Source organism: Mixophyes fleayi, chromosome 7 (assembly GCF_038048845.1).
Source record: "Mixophyes fleayi isolate aMixFle1 chromosome 7, aMixFle1.hap1, whole genome shotgun sequence".
Taxonomy (NCBI): domain Eukaryota; kingdom Metazoa; phylum Chordata; class Amphibia; order Anura; family Limnodynastidae; genus Mixophyes; species Mixophyes fleayi.
In genome coordinates, this window is record NC_134408.1 from 147,951,258 (window position 1) to 147,978,568 (window position 27,311).

The 27,311-nt window shown below is 40.9% G+C and overlaps 1 protein-coding gene across 1 annotated transcript in view; it reads right to left on the minus strand.

Annotated features, from left to right (window-relative positions):
* Window positions 1–10,948: 10,948 nt before the first annotated feature.
* IGFBP2 (insulin like growth factor binding protein 2) overlaps window positions 10,949–27,311 on the minus strand; it is a 40,008-nt gene continuing 23,645 nt past the window's right edge. The window contains exons 2-4 of the mRNA XM_075181098.1: window positions 17,459–17,670; window positions 16,034–16,174; window positions 10,949–15,120 (exon numbers count right to left, since the gene is read on the minus strand). Of these exons, the coding sequence (XP_075037199.1) occupies window positions 14,965–15,120; window positions 16,034–16,174; window positions 17,459–17,670 (509 nt within the window). The 3' untranslated portion in view covers window positions 10,949–14,964. The remainder of the gene's footprint in view (window positions 15,121–16,033; window positions 16,175–17,458; window positions 17,671–27,311) is intronic.

The window sequence follows — 27,311 nt, forward strand, 5'->3', positions numbered from 1 at the left end:
ACTGTGTGTGGTGAAGGCTGCACCTAATTGGCCGTACCTGAAGCATGCACTTGATTGGTTTCACCTGATTGGACAAGAGTCTTGTCAGCTGAAACAGGTTCTGTCTTCACCTCCACTTACACAATTACAATGAATCCTTGCAACTCAAGTCCTCCAAGATTTTCTCTTCAGTCCTCCAGCAGCCAGATATTAATCCTGCTTTGGTTTTGTGGGCAGGTCTGTTTCCAAAATACCCTTAAATTAAGTTTTGTTTTCATTTTGTGGTTTTTAACAAAAAAAATAATTATAAATATATCTATCAAACGCACAAGCACGAAAAATGCATAAATCACATTTCTCATGGTGTCAGTAGGAAAATGGTACATTATATGCACGGAACATTCAGCAAGCTGCATGTGAACATCTGCACTTGCATCACAGGGGTCCTGATAAGCAATTCACAGACATTTTAATTTTGTTTTATGTCTTCATCATCTGAATCTACAGTGGTCTCCACTTATGGAAAATTAAAAGTGTGGGGTATTCCAAGAATAAACACCATCATTCATTATGATGTTATAATCTAAGAAACAGTACTTGCACATATCCAAAAAAAAAACTATATGCATTATTTAAAACCTTGGACCCCGGATTAAAAACATGGCTGGTTATTCCGGGTAGGTCACTGATTTTCTTTTAAAGTTGATTTCAAGAAATTCTAGGGTGTAGAAATAGGACATGATTAAATGTTTTTGGAAATTGTCTCAAAATGAGACAGAAAATTGCAAGATGAGCCTTAATGAGGTGCAGGCAGATGTAACTTCATGAATGCATTTCATAGGGTGACAATTCCCAGCAAAGCTGTAGTATTGGAGCGTTAAGACCAGGCAAATATTATTTTTCTGCCTTAAAGATGCTACATTTCTGTGTAAGCGGCTTGCTGTTCCTCCTATGAACTGGTGTGCTTACGACATCAGAATTTAAACACTTAGCAATGGATCAGACCACAGAAAATGTCACAGGTTGGTTAATGGGATGCAAGACAAGACGAACACAATCACTTCAAAACACTTCAAAAGATGACCATTGTATTAACATACCTTTCTGATACAAACCCATTGTATACTACCAAGCCATAGCCTAAGGGGCATATTCAATTAGTTTCTGGTCTGCGGGAACGAGCCAGAACGGGCCGCAAAGTCAATTCACGGTACTGCAATAACGTGAATTTTCGTGCACACCCCACAGGGTTGCGTAGGAAAATCTGCATTATTGCGGTACCGTATTACCGTCAATACTGCACAGGTTCCGCGGTAACGTGCGTTATCGCGGACCGGTAACCTAATTGAATATGCCCCTAACTATTAATCCTATTTTGTGCCAGCCCCTAATGTCCCTTTTCATTATATTTATTGAGAGTTTATATATAATTAGATATATTAATGTATATAAAAGATTCTCCTTATTTGAAAACTGAACTATAGGTGGCTGAAGCTGATTTACAAACTTGATCTTGGTCTGATCAAAAATAGTTTTAGAACTCTTGTCATACCAAGGATTACATCGGGAATAGCGCCCAGCCATGAAACGCGTTGGGTATATCTGCCCAAGCAATTGTATAAACACTTCTGTCCTATCAGGCTACATCCAGCCTTTGATAGTGTGATTACAAGCGGGCAGACAGTGGCCACCACGGCATGCAGACAATCTCAGGGCGCAAGCAATTGTCCAATTCTCTGCTATGAGACATTGACCAATAGTTCTATCATTTTAAAAGTTTTCTTTTGGAAGTTTTCAAACGTTCGGACATTTGCACCACATTACTGAATTACTCAGATATATTAACTATATTTGATTACACATTTATGACGGATAACTTGCATCTTTTTTTTATCAAAGCCTGTCGTGTGTCATATGGGTCTTTTCATTAAAACATACAGCAACAATCCACAATGCAGCCCACACTGGTACTAGGAATCAAAAGTGAGGGTTTGCGTTATTGGGTTTTGAACAAAGACTAATGTAAATCTGCTTAATGTACTAAACATTAAAGAATGGTGTAATTAGTGCAAGCGGGAGCGGAAGTTCTTCCCGAGTCTTCAAAACATCAGATGGGGCAGAGGACGGAGGTCTGAGGCTCTCATGCCCATTGTGGAACGTCTTCTGATGAGGTGATGGGACTTGTAGTTCCACAGCTGTTGGTGAGCCACAGGTTATCTAAGCCAGGGAAGGACTTGATGTAAATGATGGAGAAAGGTTATACTCATCACACCGACCTCTGTTTCTCCCCACACTGCTGCCGTCCGGGCCTCACCCCTCTCTTCCAGCTGGACTTCTACAGATAATTATCAATAAAGTCACTAGAATTTACAAAAATATGCAAAAAATGGTGCTTGCAGTACTACAAGCACCAGCATGCCCATGGCTGTCAGGGAATGCTGGCACTTGGCGAGCCGAAAGTCCCAGCAGGACTAGCACCCAGAACCCGCTAGGATCTGTATTGCACCAGAGTAAAATGTAAATAAAATACACCCTTTATAAAAATACTTTAATTCAAATAAATACTCCTCTACAACATCCTCTGTCACCCTCATTATCTCAGCTAGTTCCAATTCGGCACCTTGGTCCTTTAAAATTGTGGCAGAAGAGTTCATTTAAAAAATAATCCCCTAAACTGAGTACATTTGGGGGGGGTTTCTTGTTCTTTAAATAAAGTCGACCTTGTGTTGGGGAGAAAAATATACAATTTAAAGAGTAACAAATAGGAATCTGATCCACCCCGGCCTAGTGTGTCCTTCTCCTGCCCTTCAGTTACCCAACATGACTTCATGGAACTGACCTTGGCTTGTTTGCAGAATTTATACCTCGCTGGGTGATTCATGTGATTCATCTCACTGCTCCTTATCCTGCTGCCGGCTTTGACCTAACTGCATCTCTGCCCCTGGTATCTTCCACATGTTAGATCTTGTACCCCCTCTTCCTCACTTCTGGGGTCCTGATCCAGCGCCAGTTGTTTAGAGTTGTAATAGATGCATCCTCCTTCTTCCGGGATCCACCTGACACGGGACAAGGGAGATAGTCTATAAAGGAGGAGGAATGGAAACTGTATCTTGTCTGTAGGATTGTCTTTCTCTACACTCCATATTCTATAAGTATGTTGCTTTTTCTTCTATCATGTCCACCTCTTCTGATCCTAGTATCCACCTGGGTTAACGATAAAACATTAGCAAGAACAAAAAAAACAACTAATTTGTAAGGTATTAAGGGGACATTGAATATTGCCTAAGATTGACAATTGCAAAGATGTATTTAAGAATATTTTATGATTCCTCCACTTTCATAGAATATTTTCTCCCTAGTTTTTATTTTGACCGATATAATTTTGCCAGTCGTTTAGTAAGCCCCATAGATGTTATGTCACTAAGCTGAACAAACTGGGCGTTTTAAACTCTCCGGTTCGTACAAAGGAAAATAAAACAAAATATTTCTGCAGTTAAGAAATAAATGTTAATCAGGATTCACCTTTGTTTACTCGCCCCTTCCCTGCCCCGTCCTGCCGCCCCAGGCACAGGCGGGGTTATTTGCCAGAATCACGCTCCTCCGCATAGGTACATAGGTGTGTGCCCACTTTTTTGGGCATGCATTGAAAGATTTCATGCAAGATACGCTACACAAACTGGCGCATGTCGCCCTCTGCATCGGCTCCATATTGTGGGGCAGAAATAGGAAGATCGTTCTGGTCATTAAGGTTCAAAAGAACAGTGGATGTGAAGGGGTAACATCAATTGCTCAATTACATAATATCTGTCATAAAAATAATTCTGTGGAAGTTAAAATATAAAATAAATAATTTTACAGAAGTATTTATTTCTACACTCCAGTGATTTCTACCTACAGATAAGTGCAAACGTGTTTGCTGTGCGTACAAGATACTTACCGTAAATAATCTAGGTGGAGATTGTACAAACCTTCTGGTTCACTGTGATTTATTAGCACCAGGTCACAGGTGGTGTACACTGTTATTTCAGAAGGGTGCACCCGGCTGGTGGTACTGTATTTAATATGACGCATTCCGCACATGAAACTTGATATAAAGACATTTTAAGTGTCCTCTGGATTAATTGTCATATGATCAATTCAGTAGAAGAAATCAGGAAAAGTTAAATTTAGTGAGAGAGGGGAAATGCAAACAATATGGGGGAGACTTTGCTCTGATTGCACTTTTGATCCCTTAGGGAACTGTGGAGCAAAAGAAAAAATGATGCATAAAACCACCTTGACTTCTTGGCATACAGGCAGTTGCATAAACATTGGGGGTATTAACATAACAATGCATTAGGTGCAATAGCAGCATTCATAATATACAGCTTTACACTGTGCTGATCTAAATGAATCCTGGGAACAGTATTTTCTTGTCTTCTGTGAGCATTGCAACAGATGTAGTTTTCATTTTATACCACTAGATGTCAGTGTAGTCTCATAGCAGATTAATAGCTCTTCAACTCCACATTCTACCTTTATATAAAACCATCATCATCAACATTTATTTATATAGCGCCAGCAGATTCCGTAGCGCTTTACAATTGGGACCAAACATTAATAAAACACTACTGGGTAATACAGAAAGAGAGGTAAGATGACCCTGCTCGCAAGCTTACAATCTATGGGACAATGGGAGTTTGATACATAAGGGTAAATGCTACATCATATTGAATATTTGTCCAGCTAGAATGCAAAGGTTACATAGTAATTAGTGAGCTATGTGATCAGTCACACAACAAAGTTGGTCAGAGGGTTGTTGTCTTGTGTTAGCTGTGTAGAGGGTGGTAATAGGGTAACCTAGGGAGATTAAGAGGGTGGTAGTGGAATATTATAAGCTTGTCTGAAGAGGGGTTTTCAGAGAACTCTTGAAGACTAGAAGAAAGTTTTACTGGAGGGAATTCCACAACGTGGGTGCAGCCCGAAAAAAGTCCTGTAACCGAGAATTGGAGGATGTGATGAGAGTGGAAGAGAGACGCAGATCTTGTGTAGAATGGAGTTGTTGAGTTGGGAGATATTTTGAGACAAGTGAGGAGATGTACGTTGGTGCAATTTTGTTGACGGCCTTGTATGTTAGTAGAAGAGTTTTATATTGGATTCGTTGAAATACAGGCAGCCAATGTAGAGACTGACAGAGTGACTCAGCAGAGGAAGAGCGGTTTGCAAGGAAAATCAATCTAGCCGCTGCGTGCAAAATAGATTGTAGGGGTTCAAGTCTGATTTTGGGAAGACCAGTAAGGAGGGAATTGCAATAGTCAATGCGGGAGATGATGAGTGCATGAATTAAAGTTTTTGCAGTGTCTTGTGTGAGATATGTACGTATTCTGGAAATGTATATTTATATATATTTTTAAACAAACTTGATTTTAGAACCTCAACATGATACCTAAACTCCCCCCCCCCCATTCATCTCCAACCTTATCCCACTCCACTTTGCACCCGCCCTCCCGTGCCATTCTCCAGTTATGTAATACACATTTACGCCCACTTTCCACAGCCTCTCATTAACCCACTTGTTCATCAAAGCCCACAAGTCTCCAATCTGATTCCACACCCGCTGGACCATCCGGCCTCCGCCCACGTTCTCACTACCTGTTGCCTTACACTCCTGATGTCTCCACCCCTCCCCTCTAGATTGTCGGCTTTCACAAATATGTCCCTCTCTCCTCCTGTCTTCTTTCCGTTCCCATCCACCTATCCATCCTTGTATCCTGACTCTTCCATGTTTCGTACGACACTATGGGGCTAAATTTATCAAGCTGCAGGTTTGAAAAAGTGGAGATGTTGCCTATAGCAACCAATCAGATTCTAATTATCATTTATTTAGTACATTCTACAAAGTGACAGGTAGAATCTTAATGGTTGCTATAGGCAACATCTCCACTTTTTCAAACCTGCTGCTTAGTAAATTTACCTCTATATTTGTTTTATATGTTGCCTATTAAGTCGTATGTACAATATTATGCTCAATTTCTTGCTGTTCTTGCATTAATACTTTTCAGTGTCCTATATTTTGCTTTTCTTTGTCTACTAATTTACCTATTGGTCCTCTACGTCTTTGTACTAACCTCAGTTTCTCCACTTTATAGTGCTGCAGTATTTTGTGGCAATAATAAGATACTTGTTTGTGATAATTCAACTTATCTTTGTAGGTATCATTATACCATATTATAAATTGTTCATCCCTATAGCTAAGATTTACATTACTATTTATGTCCCCGCCAACAGTCCTAATTTTCCTCTGTGGCTTTAAGGGCGTGGCTTTATGCAAAATGGGCGTGGTTTGCGTCTCACAATAAATACCGCAACGAGAAGAAGAAAATTGATGATCCCAGGCAACCATTCCCCTTGTCTGCCTCTCGCCATCCTCAGGGTCTCGCAGAAGTTCCTCCGGTTTATCTACATCAGGGATTTACATAGACTATGGTCTGTAGGTTTTTTATTCCTGGTCCTGCATTGCCAAAATAAAAGGCAGCTTACTGGTATTGGGGTCTATCCACTGTGTCTTTTTCTCCATCATAACTCCAAGTGACTCTTTCTAACCCTCAACTCCCTGACCACAAGGGGGCAGCGTCTTCTTAAAATGTTGCCCTTAATTTGTAACAAGTTTGAACATTTTGAACCCAGACGAATATCATTGCACCTTTTCACCTTACCCGAAGGTCGCTAAATAATCTATCTAGAGTTCAAGAATTTCTCGTAACTTTGAGCATTGCTTCCTAACTAAACAAATTATCTGCTATCCACTACAATTATTTGTATCCAGCATCAATATTATTTAGCAATATCCATTCAAAACTGAAAATTGTACTTTAAGTTTATGGTTTTAGAACTATTCTGGTCTCTTTGCTTTATAAGTAACACGTGGGTGCACATTTAGGAGTCGCTATATATCCACAGAATTATTTTAGGCTTTGTAGTATGATTCAGTTTATTTCTCCAAATTTATGGCTGGGATTAGCCCAGGTCGCTCCAGGCTCTGTATTTACAAAGACTCTATCAGGGATTATGCGGATTCAGACTTGCTCTGGATGGATCGCTGTAACGTCAGATAATTAGAGAAGGAGAAAACCAGGGAAGCAGCAGATTTTGTGCTGATTCTGGGTGCACACAAAATAACTTGATCATATCATGTCTAGTGTTCATTGTGGAATTTCTTGTCCAAAAACCATTAGTGGGTTCATCTCGGCTGTGCCGTTGCACTGCATCGGCCAGAGTTATATGGTTCTATAACTTACTTTCAGAAAGATCCCCCAGCACACTGCTATAGCCAGCAACAGATCTAACATTTCTACTGTAGATGAAATGCAAAACTCTTAGTTGCACACATTTACAAATGTATGTTAAGCCACCCGCCACTCCACGGCACTTTTGCTAATAGGGTGGTCCTAACTCTAAACAGTGAGAGTCCCATATGTTTGAGCCATACATATATGTATTTTTAAATTGAGAGCTAACTTACCAGGAGGAACCCCAAAAGCCTCCAAAAAGCACCCCCCTTCAGCTACTGACACCAACATGACAAATACAGAAGTGGAAGTTGCTCAAAAGCCTATAAATTGATTCAGCAACTTCCACTTCTGTATCTATAACTTACTTTTCAACAATTCTGATTTGAGACAGAGAATGTGCACCACAATGCAGGAGAACGAGGCGGGGTCATGCTCCCTGAGGGGTGTGTCGTGTCCCTTTGGGGGCGTGTCATGTCACCTGGGGCCGTGCTCAGAGCCAAAGCGATCACCACCCACAGCCACTTTGGCCTAAAATCATCACTCGGTGGGACGTACAGTCGTGGCGAAAACAAACTGGCACTTTTCCCAAATTACTCACAATCTCCTCTAAACATAAGTTGAAATTAACGACGGTATTTTGTCTCCTCAATTCTTTCTCTCTTAATATACAAAACCTTTGTTTTTTTTATTCTGAAGTACTAAGGGATTTAGATCTGAACTCATTGCTGTTTCTTGTCCTGAACCATCCCCGGGAGCTTATTGAGGTGTGATTGGGGTCAGTGTCCTGCTGGAGGACCCAGGACCCACAACAGAGACCCAGCTTACTGATAGTGTGTTCCGAAATGTCATAGCAATCTCCATATTTAATGATGCCGTGCACACGTTCAAGACACCCAGTGCCAAATGCAGCGCAGCAACCCCAAAATATCTCCGAACCTCCTCCATGTTTGACTATAGAGAGGATCTTCTTTCCATCTTGCTTTCTGCAAATGTCGGGATAATGTGCTTTACCGAAAAGTTCTAATTTGATGTCATCTGTCCACAGGACGTTCTCCCAGAAGGAGTGTGACTTGTTCAGATTCGTTTTGGCAAACTCCAGTTGGTCTCTCTCTCAGCAGAGGGGACCCCCTGGGTCTCCTATCATATAACCTCCTTTCATTGAGTTGACAACAGATGGTACCAGGTGAAACTGTCTGAGCGGCAGCTTGAATCCGTTTGGCAGGCGATCGAGATGCTTTCTCCACCACTGGAACAATCCTGCGCTGTAACTTACAATCAAGTTTTCTATTTCTAATCATCCTAATAACGTTACGTATGGCGGAAACGGGAACATCAACGTCTGCAGAGTTTAAGTGATGGGCAGCACGGTGGCTCAGTGGTTAGCACTTCTGCCTCACAGCACTGGGTCATGAGTTTACATTTCCAACCATGGCCTTATCTGTGTGGAGTTTGTATGTTCTCCCCGTGTTTGCGTGGGTTTCCTCTGGGTGCTCCGGTTTCATCCCACACTCCAAAAACATACTAGTAGGTTAATTGGCTGCTATCAAAATTGACCATAGTCTCTCTCTCTGTGTATGTGTGTGTGTGTGTGTGTGTGTGTGTGTGTGTGTGTGTGTGTGTGTGTGTGTGTGTGTGTTAGGGAATTTAGACTGTAAGCTCCAATGGGGCAGGGACTGATGTGAATGAGTTCTCGGTACAGCGCTGTGGAATTAGTGGCGCTATATAAATAACTGATGATGATGATGATAATGAGTTGTAGCCTTGAGATTGTCCACGCTTGATCTTCTGTCTGAGCTTCTCAGACCATTCTCTGGTTTTCTTGCTTTTCTCCCTGCTCATAGTATACACACAGTGACACAAAACAAGAGAAGGAGTCCTTTTTTTATTCAAGTCTGTTTAATGAGTAATTTTTATATTGCAGGCACCTGTTACTTACCAGAGGTGAAAATGAAGGAGAATCACCTGCTTGTAATCTGATTATTTCTAACGACTTCTAAAAGCTCTAATTGTGCAGCCCATTTAAGATCTCTGTATGGAATAAGATACGTCTAAGTAAATATGTCTTCTTTGTGTGTTTTATTCCACTGCAAACCAAATAAATATAAATGTGGATATCAAAATATTTTTTTCATTTCTACAATTTTCGGGAAGAAATGGTGTATTATTATAAAACACTCAGATACTTAAGATTTGCCGTAGATACCAACTGGCTCACTCAATGGGCTTTCAATGGTCACCAGTCTATGTGATTCCTCCCTTGTAGCAGTTACATTGACAAAGAGACAATTGCTCAGTTATTTCTTAAACAACTGAATTTGATATTGTTTTTAGGACAACTAGGGCTTCATTTAAGTACCATATATTCATTAACGGGTTTTATTGTTTTTTTTATCATAGAAGGGAATATGGGCAAAAATAGATAAAAAAAAAAATTTCATTTGTCCTTGATTTCACCCAAAAAATGAGTAAATAATGATCTGTATTATAGAGCCCCTAACGTGTGCTGTATCTAAGATATGACAAACTTATACTGCCTAGAATAAAAAAAAGGTTTATATGAAAGATTTCAAAGGCTGTACCCGAAAATATCCCGAAATTCACTTTATCTAAAACAGCTGACACTGCAAGGTAAACTCCTGCGGATATTTTGAATATTTGTAACTGCTGTTTTTTTCTTAAGTTTAAGTAATAAAACATATATATTTCACCTGCTCCCAATATTGCTGCTCTAGAGTTTTCCTTTTTCTATATGATCCAAACTGTGTTCTGCTCCGTTCGCTGGCCGGACACATTGGGAAAAGCTCTTCAGCTGCCCCCCCCCCCCCTTCCCGTTATACTGAACTCCAATCTCTAGCACTCGGCTCCTGCAACTCTGACTAGTAACATTACAATAACCCAAGAAGCTAATTAAAATCACTAAACAATAGTATTCAATCAAAATTCTTACCACTAAATAACTAATGATGGAACTCTAACACTAATCTAGCAACTTTTTTGAAATATTCTATTTAGCATATAAAACTTCACCCTCTCAATTTTGGTTGAGGGACGGTGGCAGGATTGGCGATGGGGCATTTAGGGCATCATTGGGGGTATAGGTAGGGCTCCCATAATTTTAAAATATGGTACCTGTATCAGGTGAGGCTTGCTCAGGCCATAAAATCTCCGAAATAGTTCCTTTTAGGTCCCAAATGTGGTGAAACAATTATAGGAACCAATTTATACTGATCCTGGAATATGCAATGAGTGTAAAAAGGGTTTGGAAACAAAAAATGTGAATGTCCTGTACACAAGAGCCCAAAGTATGATATAATATCACTGAGGACATGACCCGGCCTAGAGGTCAAAATATATGGCAGGAATCAGGAAAAGGGACAAACACAGACCCCTAATAAACGGTTCAAATTCATTCAGTGTAAATGAATCGACCCAACATTAAATTATGTTACGTTGACTATTTCCTCATTCTGACAGTTTAGAATGTTGGGTTACGGTTCGAAATGTATTATGTCTTAAACGTGTACCCCCCTCCCTCCCCTTTGTACTTGTAAACCTTCCCATGTTTAAATATACCCCTCGCCCTCCCTATTTTTTCCTTTATGTACCCCCCTTAACCCCCTTTCTTTTTTAAACTTCCCTAAACATTATTGATGATAAAATAAATACAAACCACAAATAACGACGACAGGCACAGTCCATATATTCCTCAATTTTTATTGAGTAATAAACAATTGTGACAAAGTTTCCTTTTATAGTTAAATGTACGTCAGGTCCACAGAAACTGTCCCTTACCTGATATGATACATTATGGGGCAGAGGGAAGAAATCACTTTGGTGACCTGGCTGTGAATACTGCAACGCCTAATAATATATCGATACATACAAACACCACAAAAAGATGGTACATTGCGTATAAAACACAAGAGAATACATTTATTAGACAACAATGGCAAATAAAACAAGGTCTTTGTGGCTTTTACAGACAGGAAAGAAGTTTTAGCATCACAATAGCTGAGTGTTAGGTGTAAGGGCTCAGTCACATGAATGGGTAATGAGCGTTTGGTAAGAATTTGAACATGACATGGAACGTAATGTGATCTATCACTAGGCACACCTAGGCACATGACTAGGGCACCCGGGTTGAGCGGGCGCCTAAACCGCTGAATGTGTGACATAATCTTATTCATTGACTGTCTTTATTGTCACCGTGGAGCCCTCTTGCTGTGCGCCAGTCACTAACATGGAGGGGCAGCAACCGGCAGCTGCAGACTGCTGCTCCTCCATGTTGGAAATGGGCAAGGAGTATGGCACCGGGCTATGATGTCACCACATGGCACTCCACAGAGAGTAATAAATGGGGTGGTGCCAAAATGGGATGTGGGTGGGGCCAGCAGAACCATACAGGCACCAATATAATAAATGGTCTCAATGTCTGTGTGATATTCATAGAGCTTTGCTCATGTTCTGTTCTGTCTCAAACACCAAGTGAGCACTTTGTCACTAAACACTCATTAACCAATATTCACGCTTTTATTTTTGGTTTGTGAGGCACTTTTTGTTTTACGCTTCAGTGATGTCACTAGTTGCTAGTGAACCGATAGGCTGAATATTGGTGGAAACCACAAAATGGTTGCCCCCACTGTGTAGAGACATTTATTTCAACACAGTGTAGGTGCACCTAATCTTCTATTTTCCAGTGAGCTACATATGGCAAAATAATCATCATTGTTACAGGCATACTTTATCAGCATGCAAATATTTCCTCAAGTTTACAGCTCAACATAGGGAGACCCCCCACACCTTCCAATCACAGCACACCCCAAGAGATTCATCTGCAGAAGGATTATTCAGGAAAGCAGCAATTTATTTGTTATTTACTATTAGACATTTGCCAATAAACTATAGGGGGTAAATGTATCAAGCTGAGAGTTTTCCGGCGGGTTTGAAATACCAATCAGATTCTAGCTATCATTTATTTAGTACATTCTACAAAATGACAGCTAAAATCTTATTGGATGCTATAGGCAACATCTCCACTTTTCAAACCCGCCGGAAATCTCTCATCTTGATACATTTACCCCTAGGAGTTAAGTAAGGAAAGTAGGAATAATCTGCAGATGTTTAACATGGCGAATAACATGGGCGACATCTAGTGGTCGCTAATCAGAATGCACCTTACATCACATTATGGTCCGATAATATGCAGTGACTGTCGGACAATAATACAAATGGCATCATATAAGACACATTTAGCTATTCTACAAGTGGGTTGTATCGTGGAGATAATGTGCCCAACCTGCAAACACAAAATAAAGCAGAAACAAAATAGATATGCACAGACAAGTGTCCCTTCAAATACTGTGATTGTCTGGAACTAATTAGAATGGGCTGGGTCCATATCGTTTAATCTCCCCCCAGGGGACTGTACAATTGCATTTAATAGAAGAAATGAACACAGGACGGGCATACAAAGCGTAATATTAACAGAATATATTTCAACAGATACATAGAAGTTCTTTGGAATGATCATTAAGAAGCAGCTTTTCTTTTTCAATGCTGAACCAAAAATGTGAAAATTTGTGGAGCTAAAGGTATTTAACATAAAAAAATTGATCATGGGGGAAGTCTAGTTTAACTCAGCACTTCGCACTTCCTGTCAGTAACCACTGAGATGAACCTCTTCTCCCTGAACATCATAGCAAGTAATAACAGAAAATTTAAAAAAGCATAACTTCTGTTGTGTTATAGGAACCTGTCTATATAACGGACATTGTTGCAACAGGTTTTGTTTTTTAAATGTTTATTTGTTGAAATTAAAAACATTGGGGTCTGTTCTGGTGTGATATAGAACAGAATAGTTAGTATACGTTCGTTGGGTTTAATTTGGGTTATTTGATAAACTGTAGGTGCTGAAATTGACCTTGTTCAATGGACAAACTTATTAAAATAAAAATAAAATAGCAGATACAAACGTATTTAATACTCAAATGGAATGTGTTGTGTATTTTTTTTTATATATAGAATTCCATTAAAGAGTATCTATTTTATAGCTTATATAATAGTTGGGCAGCCCTATATGTGGCAGTAGTGTTAGACCTTCCTGCAAGTATCACATTCTTATTGAAACAATATTATCTTGACTAATGATCTGCAGTTATAACACCATGACTACTGAGCAAACAAAACAATATAGATTATATATTGCTGACAGACATAGCTGAATGTCAGTCTGCATTCTGGGTACTAACTAATCATACCTGTCACTGCAGCTCTGTTTAGTATTTTATACTTTAAAACATAGAGGTATATACCGTTTTGGGTTTTTTTTAAACTCAAACTGTTAAGATAAGTAACATAATCTATATGTTTTAAATGTGGCTTTAACTTAAGCATAAAACAGGATTAAACATGTTTGCAGTTTAATAAAAAAAAACTTGTCTTTGACCACTTAAGATTATCCTGTAGTTTACATGAAAATGAAAAGCAGCATTTAAAAGGTGCCTGACTAGAGGATTCGCTTCTTGTGTCATTCCCTGAATATATTTCCCTTTCACCCCAGGATGGGGGCTGCACTTTGATGCTATCTGCATAACACCTTGTCATAGCGATTACTTAGAATGTTATGTATCTTTCCTAAGAAACGGAACGTTACATGTTATAGAATTATTGCAGTGTTACAAAAGAAGAGGATAGTTCTCTGGTGCAGTAATTAGGAAGAGTCTTAAAGCGAAAAATCATATACACGTACAATGTTGTTTTTACACCAGAGGCTGATAAGTGATTAAAGCAAACAAGGTCACCACGGTATCATTTTCATGCCAAAATAAAGGAAAAACATTAAACTACACCTCTCTCACCCCTCAAATCATTCCAGAGTTTATTAACCCTGCACCTTGTGGAGAGATCAGTAAACCTTAGGTTGCAATATTTCGGGGGCCCTCTAACGCACCCAAAAAAAAATGTTTTCTTGGTCTCGCTGGCTATGCAAGGGTTAAGCGAATGCTGAAAATCATTTATTGGAAACGTAATTAAACGAGCAGGTGATGAATCGAGTAATGTTACTAAGGTCTATCATGTACAATCTAAAATGGCGATTTAATCTTACAAAATAATTTTAAATAAAGGCGACTCTATCATATCATGGATCCCAAGTGCGTAAGGAGTTACGTAAGTAAAATGTCTGTTTCTGACGGACAAACCCGTGTAATGTGTTCGCCTCAGATACAGACTTTCACTTGAATCCTGGAATAAACAATTTGGCTGTGAAACGCGCACTTTTGCCAACGCACTTTACTTATTTTTATAACGTGTGGTTATAATGATATTTTTTCTGCTGGATAAGCATTTTAGATTGGTAAAGAATTAATCAACACCCGAGAACCTGGCAGAGGTTGGTTCTCCTGGACATGCAGAGCACGGTGCTGGATGAACTGCGAACATTTGACCTTTGGCCCTGCACCTGTCACGTAGGGTCATGCAGGTCAAGTTTTAAAATTGGGATGGTTTTGTTAAAGTGGCGCCTTACAAATTATTCCAGGCGCAGGGTTCTGTCTTGTTCTAGCACAGATTGCGCGGGTTTGGAGCAAAGAGTTTAGACATCAACCAGCCCATTTTCAAAACCGTCATATCATGTCACTTTAACCCTATATATATATATATAAATACAGATTGTGATATTATCTGGCAGGGTGCAGGTGGTCGCCCAGACACCACGTTACTGGACACGAGTCTTGCGCTCTTCCTCCGTGCTTGGGTAGTACAAGTGGCATTCTGGGTCACCTCGTATCATGGGCGCCCCAACGATATGCTTCCCGTTAGTGGGATTAACACACCAGCACTCTCCGCGTTGACCGTTCACGGACATCTTACACTGTGAGAGAGAATGGGAACAAATGCATTTAGATTAATCTACAATTAGATATACAGTGGATTTATCAAGCCTTCTAAAAAGGAAAAGTGGGGGCGTTGCCCATAGCAGCCAATCGGATTCTAGCGGGGCCTAAATGACGCGTTTCATCGAGTCCCGGCCTCACGCGGATGAGCAGGTTGTACAGTTGTACCTAATAGTGACCACTGAGTGCACTTTATTATTAAAGAGATACAAACATCATATGTTTATTATATTAGTTCAGGGCTAGGAAAGGGGGTTGTTCCATAATCCCTGAATTGCTAAGTGTCCATTGAGCAAAACACAGACATGATATGTACATGTGACCATGCACAGATATGAGTAAAGAACACGTATGGCCGAGCCTACGTCACGCAGCTACATGTATAATTACTGTCAGCAAACACACGTTTCTTTTATAAACACACGTTTCTTTTATATCAGTGATGGGCAACAGGCGGCCCCCAAACCTTCCCCGGCAGCCCCCAGCCCCTTCCTGCTGTACAGTCAAATGTGTTTGTATAGATCGGTGTCTCTTTCATTCTTTAAATGCATTGTTTAAATTTCTTATTGAGATTAAAGGTAAAGTGCGGCCCCTGAAACGTATCATGTTGTCTATCACTGTTTTACAGAGACTACATGGTGGAACTTAGGATCCTGCAGCTCTATGGTAATGGAGCAGCCTAGGGGATATATTATACTTGACTTATTATACATATTATTAGTATCAGGTAATAAGTAAACTGCGTTGGGTTCCCTATGAATAACGGCAGCTCACAGACACCTCAATCATTGTAGGAAATAATTTGCATCAGTACAAGTTATGTAAAGCACCGATGTGACCGGTATCTGGGTCTATGCATAAGGAGACGTCACCCGTCCCCACGTCACTGACCTGTTTAAGGTTGTAGAAGCCGCTCTTGTCGCAGTTCGGGATCTGGAGGGCGTACAGCTGTTCTAGGGGTCCTCTCTCATCAGGAAGGTTCATGGATGAAATCCTCTCCAGCACCTGGTCCAGCTGCTGCTGGCAAAGACTCTGCGGAGTAAGAAGCCTGATTAATATATATATATATATATATGTTACATCACTGCATAATTATATAGTCCTATTACATCACTGTACAATTATATACTGCTCTGACACCACTGTACAATTATATACCCCTGTGACATCACTGTACAATTATATACACCTGTGACATCACTGTACAATTATATACCCCTGTGACATCACTGTACAATTATATACACCTGTGACATCACTGTACAATTATATACTGCTCTGACATCATATACTGTTCTGACATCACTGACTTGGTGCAACTATAATTAGCGCTGTTGGAAGCAGTAAACGCCGCAAACGTTTTACCCTCAGTTATCTCAGACAAGCGGAGCGGATCCTTTATATTATCTTAACGTTTCCTTTGCTCTCGGTATATACAGCACAATATATTAAGAGGTGTCAATATGGCCACTCCCAGCCAGCTAAAGCTGTGATTGGATAATACAGTTAATCATCCTGACACATGTACAGTCCTCAGAGTCTCTTATCCACCGTTATCTATAAATGGCTGTAAGACCCAATAATCAGCTGTACAGACAACAACAATACAATGCTGTATATCTCCAGTTCTGGGACTGTTACATGTTTATTTGTTATTGTTCTTAGTAAAAGAGAACTTGTATAACTTGTATTAAGGTTTAACAATTCTTTAAGTGGCTACATGTGAGTTTCAGGAAGGTCGTAGTTACTTCTGTGTCTATTATTTGTTACTGTATTTTTCTACAGATGTTTCTGCTACATTGGTCCAAGCAGCCGACAATGTTACATCTAATGTGAGGTGTATTAGTTATTAGGCCAATGGCTGATGGTCTCAGATATCCCCAACAGATCACATAGGGCATGCACGGTGGCTCAGTGGTTAGCACTTCTGCCTCACAGTACTGAGGTCATGAGTTCAATTCTCAACCATGGCCTTATCTGTGTGGAGTTTGTATCTTCTCCCCGTGTTTGCGTGGGTTTCCTCCGGGTGCTCCGGTTTCCTCCCACACTCTAAAAACATACTGGTAGGTTAATTGGCTGCTATCAAAATTGACCTTAGTCTCTCTCTCTCTCTCTCTCTCTCTGTGTTAGGGAATTTAGACTGTAAGCTCCCATGGGGCAGGGACTGATGTGAGTGCGTTCTCTGTACAGCGCTGCGGAATCAGTGGCGCTATATAAATAAATGATGATGATGATACGGACAAGGAACACATCTGCCATACAATACACTCTGGCGCCCCCTGGTGGATGTAACGGCACCACGCTCCCTGTACGTACCCTGACAACTGGCTGTCTCGTGTTCTTCTTCTCATCGTGAGGTGTTTTGTTGTTTTTGGATTTCTGCTGCTCGATGGCTCTTTCACGTTGTACAGCGTGTTCCTTAAATGGATGTCTGACAGGTTTCCTTGGGAAAATGTCACCGGTCGCCATAGGTCCCGCGTCCAGGTTATTGTCTGTGAGCGCTCCCTCTGAACGTTCCTCCGGGACATCTAGGAACAAAGACAGTTCTGGCTGAGTCTCCTGTATCCCTCTGTGTTGTACAGTGTATGGACATCAAGATAAAAGTCCTGTACTGGGAAGTATAACCATGTCCTGGTCATACCCCCCACCCCAAAATATAACATTTTGTCCAAGATTATGTTCAAATTATTCAAAGGGGTCTGACCTTCTAAAATGTGAGCCCCACCAGTATGTGACCATATTTGTGCCGATTGGGTACTTGAACGGATCATGTCCCGATTTTTAAGTTTACCCTTTGTTTAAAAAAAATGGGGGGTGGAGGTGCTCAACACCTATATATGTATGGTTTGGCGCATCCCTTTTCAGGGTCTTCAAGCATGTTGTGGCCTGGCGCCATGATGTCAGTCTTTCATTGTCAATAGCCTACCATGCCATTGTGTTTGATTTGCATTTATAACCTGTCTATGTTTTCTAAACCCAATAAAAACTTATTTCATAAAAAAAAAAAAAAAATGGGGGGTAATTACTGTATCCCTCGGAAAGCAGCCCTGTTGTCACAAAGTAACCAGTTTGCCATTTAATAATGTTTTACAAACTGTTTGCATAGATAAACAGCCAGTTGCTCAAGAAATGGTTACATTGTAGCCTAACGATCAGTAAATTACTCAGGGCTACATACCGAACAGATGGCCACAGTTCTATGTGCTCATATGGGCTACTTCAGGCCTGGTTAACCTGTAGCTCTCCAGGTGGGGGTGAAACTACAAATCCCAGCATGCTCTGCCAGCTATTGGCTGGATATCTACTGGCAAAGCATGCTGGGGCTTGTAGTTTCACCCCACCTGGAGAGCCACAGGTTGGCCAGGACTAATTTCAACAGCGCCAGGTACACAGGACAACACAACGTTTTGCGCAGGACCCTCCCCCTTCTTCAGGTGATACTAATTGTTCTTCTAATTAGTACACATTAAGAGCCACCCTGAAATATTGGGTGCAAACTTTACAGATTATTTAATAAGTAATGGTAGAAGTAAATGTGTTTGTGCTCACACACACCCTGGAGAAACAATACAGTGAAATAGATATTGCAGCACAAAACCTGTCTATTCTACTGTCTTCCTGAAGTTTGATTTTTAAATCTTTATTTTTATTGTTCATATTTTATAAATGTGAAAAAAAACTATCATCTAAATACCTGAAGGAAGCCGCTTGTTATGTAAAAATACCTTTATAGTCACGTATTATATTAGGTTTATAGCACAGTTCCTAAAAAAGCAGCATAATGATATAAAACATGTTTTATAGAGTTGAAATATGTTCCTTTTTTCAAAATTTCAAACCACTTTACAAATTGACTTAACCTAATTGTATTGAATATTATATCAACTCTACAGATTCAAGTAGACAAATGCATCTGCAAGCCCACTCCCGCAATTAAGCCAATCGCCTCACAAGTTAACATAAATTATGATCAGGTTTGATCAGGGTTGGGGTCAGCTCGTATGCACATCTTTTAGTCTATCAGCAAAAATTAATTTGGAATAGAGGTGTTCCTGCGCCTGTCCTCATCCTTGTCTCTCCTACTCGCTTGTCCTCAAGCTCCCGTCCAAGGATGACTCGTTGTCTTCAGCCTTTACCATAGAAATACATCAAGATTAAAATCTTAGTACATTTTTTACTTTCATGTTTTCTTTTTACGTTGTAGAACAGCTAATATTTTATATTTTGAAATTAATTCCAATTTATGCCTCTCCCTGTCACTATTTTGTACTCCTAAAAAGCTTTTTCCACCCCAAAAAGCCTTGTGCCTGCTGTCTACTCAGTGTATTGGATAACTAGGCCCTGCTAATATCTCTTATCATTGCACCACATGCAGTTTTTTCTCATTATTTGAACTGTTCTAGAACAAACCTGACCTGTTTATATCTACATCTACTTCAAGACAGTGCAGTGGCTCAGTGGTTAGCACTTCTGCCTCACTGCACTGGATCATTAATTCAATTCCTGACCACGGCCTTATCTGTGTGGAGTTTGTATGTTCTGGTGCTCTAGTTTCCTCCCACAGTCCAAATACTGGAAGGGTAATTGATAAAATCGGACACTAGTGTGTTAGGGAATTCAGATTATAAGCTCCATTGGGAATGACAAATATTCTCTGTACAGCGCTGCGAAATTGGTGGTGCTATATAAATGATGATGATTATACTGTGTTGCCTTCACCAATGTGAAAAACTCCACTGTTAAAGGCATAGAGGACACAGCACTTCAGTTTGGATTTATGTGTCTGTTGCCAAATTTTATTCCTTAGGAAAGTCCATCTGCCATATCTTTCCTTGGCTAGGAGGCCCCAACTTTTAAAGCAGGACCTACTATATAAAAAGAGCAACGAGAGCGCATACTCGAGCAGGGTGTGAGTAGTATATTACCCACCAGACAGCACCCAACAACACCAAACTCACTGCAACATATGCTCCAAAAACTAGCTGGATTCATCTAGCATTCACCCAATTGACAGTGGGATAGAGGACTGAAAACCTAAAAAATTAAAAAGCAGCTATTAAGATTCTGACCATCCAGCACTCATCTGCCGTATGTGTGACAAAGGGTTAATCAAAAACAGCCACCTGGTCTGTTTAAAAATTATTCAAACTCTCCCCGTCTGTCCCACACACTAACTTGGCTTTACCAATTATGCCACCACCAATGATTTTGTGAAGAGCTGACACTGTTTGGTTCCCCCTTTAAACTAATCTATCACAATTTACTTTCATCAGAATTATCATAAACCAAATGATCTTCCCTGACTCAGAGTTATCATACACCAAATGATCTCCTCTGTTTCATCTATGTAGCGCTCTAAAACCAAGTCTGACATTCATAAGAACACAGAGAAATGAAGTTAATAAGTATAATTTAGTATGGAAAATAAATCCACAATACTTAAGATGAAAACAAAAAACAAAATAACATACAAGGATATAATTCAAAAGTTTCCGGTAAAATAATAAGGAATAATCAACAGAACATGGTAAACTATCAAGTAAGAAGTGTAAATTTTATCAGCAGCCAAGTAACTAACGAGTATGTTTTAGGAGTGTGGGAGGAAACCGGAGCAACCGGAGGAAACCCACGCAAACACGGGGAGAACATACAAACTCCACACAGATAAGGCCATGGTCGGGAATTGAACTCATGACCCCAGCGCTGTGAGGCAAAAGTGCTAAGCACTGAGCCACCACAATGTGGGCAGCACTGTGGCTCAGTGGTTAGCACTTCTGCTTAACAGCGATATGACTTTTTGCCCTTTGGTAAATCAGCACCACAATCTTTAAAGGTCTATTCCAGAAAAGTATTCTCATTTGCATGACAGTTGTGGAAGGAAATGGGGGAGGAAGAGGGGCAACCAAATCTGTCATCAGTTACACAGGTATCTTCTCAAACGTATGAGAGGGAACCCATATATTGGAGTAAATGTTTGGCTATAACACAAAACGTACAGGACACTAATGAATTAATTTATTTTTTTGTTTGTTTTATTGATGATAAAAATGATTTAGCAACATCACATGTCCGTGTGCAGACAGTTCCCGGAGGAGATCATATATCGTGTGATTACACCATTGTTCCAGTCACATTAGGTTATATAAACTCTTTCACAATGTCTGAGTAGCTGCTCGTTTCCCCAAAGACCTGGCCATTCCCTTCTCGTCCTCTTTACCCAGATCGTCTTAACCCTTATGGTTCTCACACGCTGCAGATCATCAGCATGTTATACGCGTTGGATATATTGGACCTTGTTGACATGAGCAGGGCACAACATGGAATCCTCTTTGGTAATGGCTTATGCTGGTCTCAGAGAGATGGCGGCATTTGTGCAGGAACAGAATTTTGCACCGGGCAGTGGGAGAAGCTGGGCATAGTCAGACGTTACTTGCAGAGTACAGGGTAAGCGCACTAGTTTTACAGAGCGGTAAAAAAAAGACAATTAATTTTACAGAGCAAGATTATAATTGTTGGTTTCTTCCGAGAACAAAGAAAAGATGTCACCTTGGTGCACACTGGTGGCACTACCCAGGCTCAGTGGTGGCAAATCGAGTGAACAAATTCTACTGTCTCATAGAGAGGTGTCTGACACCACTGTTTTCCTGAATCCAGTTTGATAGGAGCTTCACATTACTACTCTGTGCTGCTGGGGGACCCTGCTCCTTCCATTATCTAACTGTCAGTCTGTGTCTTCCTGCTGCCTCCACAGTAACACTGCCCCTGTCACATCCAGATCTGTCCACAATCACCCGACTGTACAGGTCCCTGTCCCCCACAAGGTCAGCATGTCCAGCTCAGTGCAGCTGTAAACATCCTGATGTACTGATTGGCTACAGATCAGTCCCCACCCACTTCAATCCAGAAGCCACTCCTCCTCAGATTATGTGGCGTTAAATTTTGAATACAGCAAGGAGCTCACACCTAGCCTAATGCACTCTTTTGCGGATACCATGGCGCCTTTGTATACATTTTGCACACAAAATAGAGGAGTGGTTACGAAACAATGGGGAGTGACATATCCCCTCTGGGAGGATCCTCAGGGCTTTCGAAAAAGCTAGCCTGGTCCCAACACCCCACCATCAGAATACCCTTAAATCGACATGCGTACCAGAGGCACCTGCTACTGGGGTGCCTGCAACCGTTCACCAACTTCCTTCGAGTCAGGACAAACGTGCCTGTGGGTGGGGGGTCAAATTGAGTCTGCCCCGCCTAAATCGGGACACTTGGGTGGTATGTCACTGTCACGTCAGCTTGAAGTAGAATCATCTTCCTTATTATATACAATATCAGCCATATCAGTGTAACTATGTCCTCGTATGTTTTTACAGCGAACCAATGATTTGCTTTGAGGTGAAAAATGTAGCAAAATCTGAAATATTTTAAATAACACACAAGTCCCTAAACACGTTGCACCTCCCTGTGCCTGAAATGTCGAACGCAGCCCAGTTACCTAATTCTGCCCTTCTAGACATAGTGTTTTATAACATCATTATTCCATTACAAACACAAAAAGCATTTGGACAACATGAAACATGGGAGGTAGAAATCTTGTTTCCATTACAAAAGTAAATACAAACTTTCACTTCACTTTTCTTAACCATCAATAAATCATCTAATATACAGTATTTGCACAGTTTTTATTCTCAGATTACCGCCACTCATAAACCATAGAACAATAGCCCCAAACGATATGTGGGATTGGATGTCTTGTTGTCCATTCAATGTATTCATTTATGAATAAGACAACTCCGTCTCCCCATATAACATAAGAGGTTCCTGTGTCCGGGGCCCACTCAGTTCTCCTTGTACAACCTACTTCATTGGTCTAATAATGGTCAGTCGTCCATTGATCGACCCACTGGAGAAATCTGAATGTATAGAATGAGCAGTGGATCGAGAACGCTGATGAGCTACCTCTTGACAGATACATTTATGAAGCATTTTAAGCATACTTGCCCACTCTCCCAGACATTCCGGGAGACTCACGAATTTCATGTAGATCTCCCCGGCTTTCGGGAGACCACACAGTTCTCCCGCATCCTGCCTCTTCACTAGGAAGGGGGCAGGATGTAAGCCTCCACAATGCGATGTGCGGGGAATCATGTCATTTAGGCCCTGCACCCCGCAGCAAAATGTAAATTCCGTCAATGGGGATGGGACCAAAATGCCGCAATCAGCCCTGCCATGCCCCCTCCCGCCCTCGTGTCATGGCTCCCCCAGGAAAGTATGATTTTAAAAGTGTTATTAAAGGACACACAGACATTTCCCCTCCGCAAAAAGACATTTTTGTACCAGCTCGGAACTAGCAGAAATTGCATCTTACCTTCCTAAGCCCATGGTGTGGACTAATAATTTAATTTTGGTGGACTGGTGCATAGTATCCAACTCTCTGCTTTTGTATTTTATCATTAAAGCAGCAATTCCACATAGATTTATTTAATTTTCTTTAAATATCAAGTTAAAAACCTTTTAAGCATGCACCTAATAGTCATTTCTCTTAGCTACCCTCCTACAAATCATTATCACCAACTCAAAATATCTCTGTTTGGCAAACAAAAATGGCTTCCAAACACAAACACAGTCTCACAGCTCTCAGCAGGTCATGTGACGGCAGAGGAGGGAGGAGGATGTCACAGCGCAGACAGAGCTCAAAGGGGCGGTCCAAAGCCTCTCTGATCACTGTATTATGTGCCACATGACTGTGGTTGCCATGGTAGTCCTGCATCATAAATCATTAGTAGCAGCCTGATGAAAAAAAACAAGTGTACATGATAACACTGCAATACTTCAGCTATTTGTGCTGTATCAAATAACCATCCAAAAAAAAGGACATGCTGTTACAATGACAATGTATATGCAGAGGAACAATGCAGCATTTATTTTTTAAAAATAGTGAAAAATTTATAAAAAAAAGTTTTTAAAAAGTACAAATAAAAAACACACACCCTAATTTTTATTGCGCTTAATTACATTTCCTGACCGACACAAACTAGATATAATAATAAAAGTGAAAAAATAGGGAGGGGGCACATTAGAGGGTAAACTAATTGCATGATCTCAGGATTAAAGCAATTAAAAATTCTTTATTGTCATTAACTATTTTTTTTTTTAAAAGTGTATTAACCGCAAAGTACCGCCAGAGGCTGGCATGATGCGCTCCTCCAATTATTATGGAGCCAAAATGAGCGGAGATTGCAGGTCGTGAGGCTCTAGTGACGCCAAGATCTTAATTAATTATTCATTTATTTTTTTATAAATTTTATTTAACAATTTTATTTAACAACATTTTTTTTCAGAAATATGAACTGTTAGACTGAGACTGTGCACATCTGCAAAGACTTTCTCAGTGAAGCAGTAAGTTATCCCTTGCCAATAGACCCCCAAACTGCCCAATCATGCGCCCAGAGTTAGCGCAGAGTTGTGCTAGAGTAACTGTGCTCTATACGCTGCCTGCCGAGTATTTCCTTACAGCTACATTCTTTAGGGTGTCGTTCTATAGGAGCCCAGCCTGCAGCAACCTGCTCTGTCCCAGCACTACACAACATCTCGTGAGTTTCTGAAAGAACAGCTAATCACTGCACAGTGCCAATACAATCCTTGGATTATCCGGTGTTTACATAGTGATTACAGAATATGGCAGTCATCCATGGCCATCAGCACATTTAAAGCATTCCTTTGCAAAATCGACATACTGAAACCCCGGCTTTCATTTTAAGAGAGAGACCAGGGGCATGTGACTTCTTGTTTATGTGCAAAACGTTTGGTTTTATCTGTATCTGTGTCCCCGGGAGGTGGAGGTGATGGCGAAGGAGCTGAGTATTTTCACTGGTTCAGGACATGTGTCCAACATCTCCCAGAAATGTCCTTTATTGTAATCATGAAAAGTGTTAGAATTTGTTAAAGAATCTCTCATCTCATATCTATGCATTTTATTTTGAAGATTTAGGGAAAGAAAATTGTTTCAAAAGTAGAAATTGTCTCTGTGTTATTCAGATCTGCTGTCTGAGTCTGGAAACAATGGAGCTGTTTTGTGGGCTGGACCAATCAAATTACTAGGAGTTAGGGACATCACTGAGGCATGATACAAGAGTTCGTATTCATATCGGTTTCCTTTGTGAGGCTGATGAGCACACTTTAAAGGAGATTTCTACCACCAGATGACATATATGCATTTCCCAGGACATCGGGACAGCACAGTGGCTCAGTGGTTAGAACATGAGTTTGATTTCCGACCAGGGTCTATCTGTGTGGAGTTTGTATGTTCCCCTCGTGTTTACGTGGCTTTCCTCCAGGTGCTCCGATTTCCCCCCACACTCCAAAAACATACTAGCAGGTTAACTGGCTGCTGACAACATGAGTGTGCGTGTATGTTACGTAATTTAGACTGTAAGCTCCAATGGGGCAGGGACTGATGTGAATGACAAATATTCTCTGTACCTCAATTGGCCAGTTCAGCAGGGGGGGGGGGGGGGAATTTTGGCCCCTCCCTCATGGCAGAATGCCAACGTTTTGCAATTCGCCATAAACATGTAATCTGTCCCCGCATCCTGCCTGTTTCACTAGGAATTGGCGAAGATCCAGGACAAAGATCTGCTCTCCCCTGGGTCCAACAAAGTCTCCTGGACACTCCGGGAGAATAATGACAAAGAAATATACAAGAAGAAGCGCTGCCCTTTGTTGGCGAACATTTTAGCTGCCACTTAAACAATTGGTAGGTTTAAGGGTGATAGGGAACAGGGACACAACAATGGGGAAGGGGCAGTGCAATTATCCACTACTGCTTAGAAGAACAATGAATAAATTGGGTAGTGTGCCCCTTGGAACTGTTTTTATAACTTTTTCATGTCAGATACCTGCTAACAATTATATCTCAAACATTTATCTGACATTACATGAAAAAGGTCTAACAAAAAGGGGCACAATACTCAACTTATTAATTATTCCGTATCTTGCTTTACTTTCTTCTGAAGTGGGGGGACTAGATGACGCGAATCAATGGGATTTGTGTCACTGCGCAGAAGCTGCAGCAGATGATGGGGCAATAAGCTTCGTCACCCACCGGTCCCTTCAACCCCCCTCCAGGATCCCCCAAAGGCAACTGGAATAAAAAACAAATTACCAGATATAAAGATAAGACTAAAAAGTACAGATGGAAGCTGTAAAGGAAACATAATTAATTTAGTAAAAGCTGCAAGAGGGCGCACACAGAACAACAAATGACAGTCTTGTTAAGGTGTTAAACTCCTTTAAGGCCACAAATTGTACCATTGTAGCTGCATAAGAAGCAAATATAGTCATTGTCTAACGTTTTATATTTTTATTCTGATTGGATTATTTCAGGAAATAAGATTTTTTCATATAGATGTAGGAAACAAGTATAGGGGAAAAAGAGGACTTTTGGAAAGTGTTTATTTTAATTAAAATGCTTGAGGTAAATGTATCAAATCTTCTATAAAGAAAAAGTGGAGGTGCTGCCCATTGCAACCAATCAGATTCTAGGTTTAATTTTCTTGAATGTACTAGTTAAATGATAGCTAGAATCTGATTGGTTGTAATGGGCAACACCTCCGCTTTTATTTTCTAGAAGGATTAACAACACTACCAATTGGTGCTCTGGCTACTAGTACTGTCAGAGCTCTCCTCAACCAGCTCCCAGTACCGACTGAGCTCTCCTCTGCCAGCTCCCAGTACCGACTGAGCTCTCCTCTGCCAGCTCCCAGTACCGACTGAGCTCTCCTCTGCCAGCTCCCAGTACCAACTGAGCTCTCCTCAACCAGCTCCCAGTACCGACTGAGCTCTCCTCAACCTGCTCTCAGTACGGACTGAGCTCTCCTCAACCAGCTCTCAGTACCGACTGAGCTCTCCTCAACCAGCTCTCAGTACCGACTGAGCTCTCCTCAACCAGCTCTCAGTACCGACTGAGCTCTCCTCAACCAGCTCTCAGTACCGACTGAGCTCTCCTCAACCAGCTCCCAGTACCAACTGAGCTCTCCTCAACCAGCTCCCAGTACCGACTGAGCTCTCCTCAACCTGCTCTCAGTACGGACTGAGCTCTCCTCAACCAGCTCTCAGTACCGACTGAGCTCTCCTCAACCAGCTCCCAGTACCAACTGAGCTCTCCTCAACC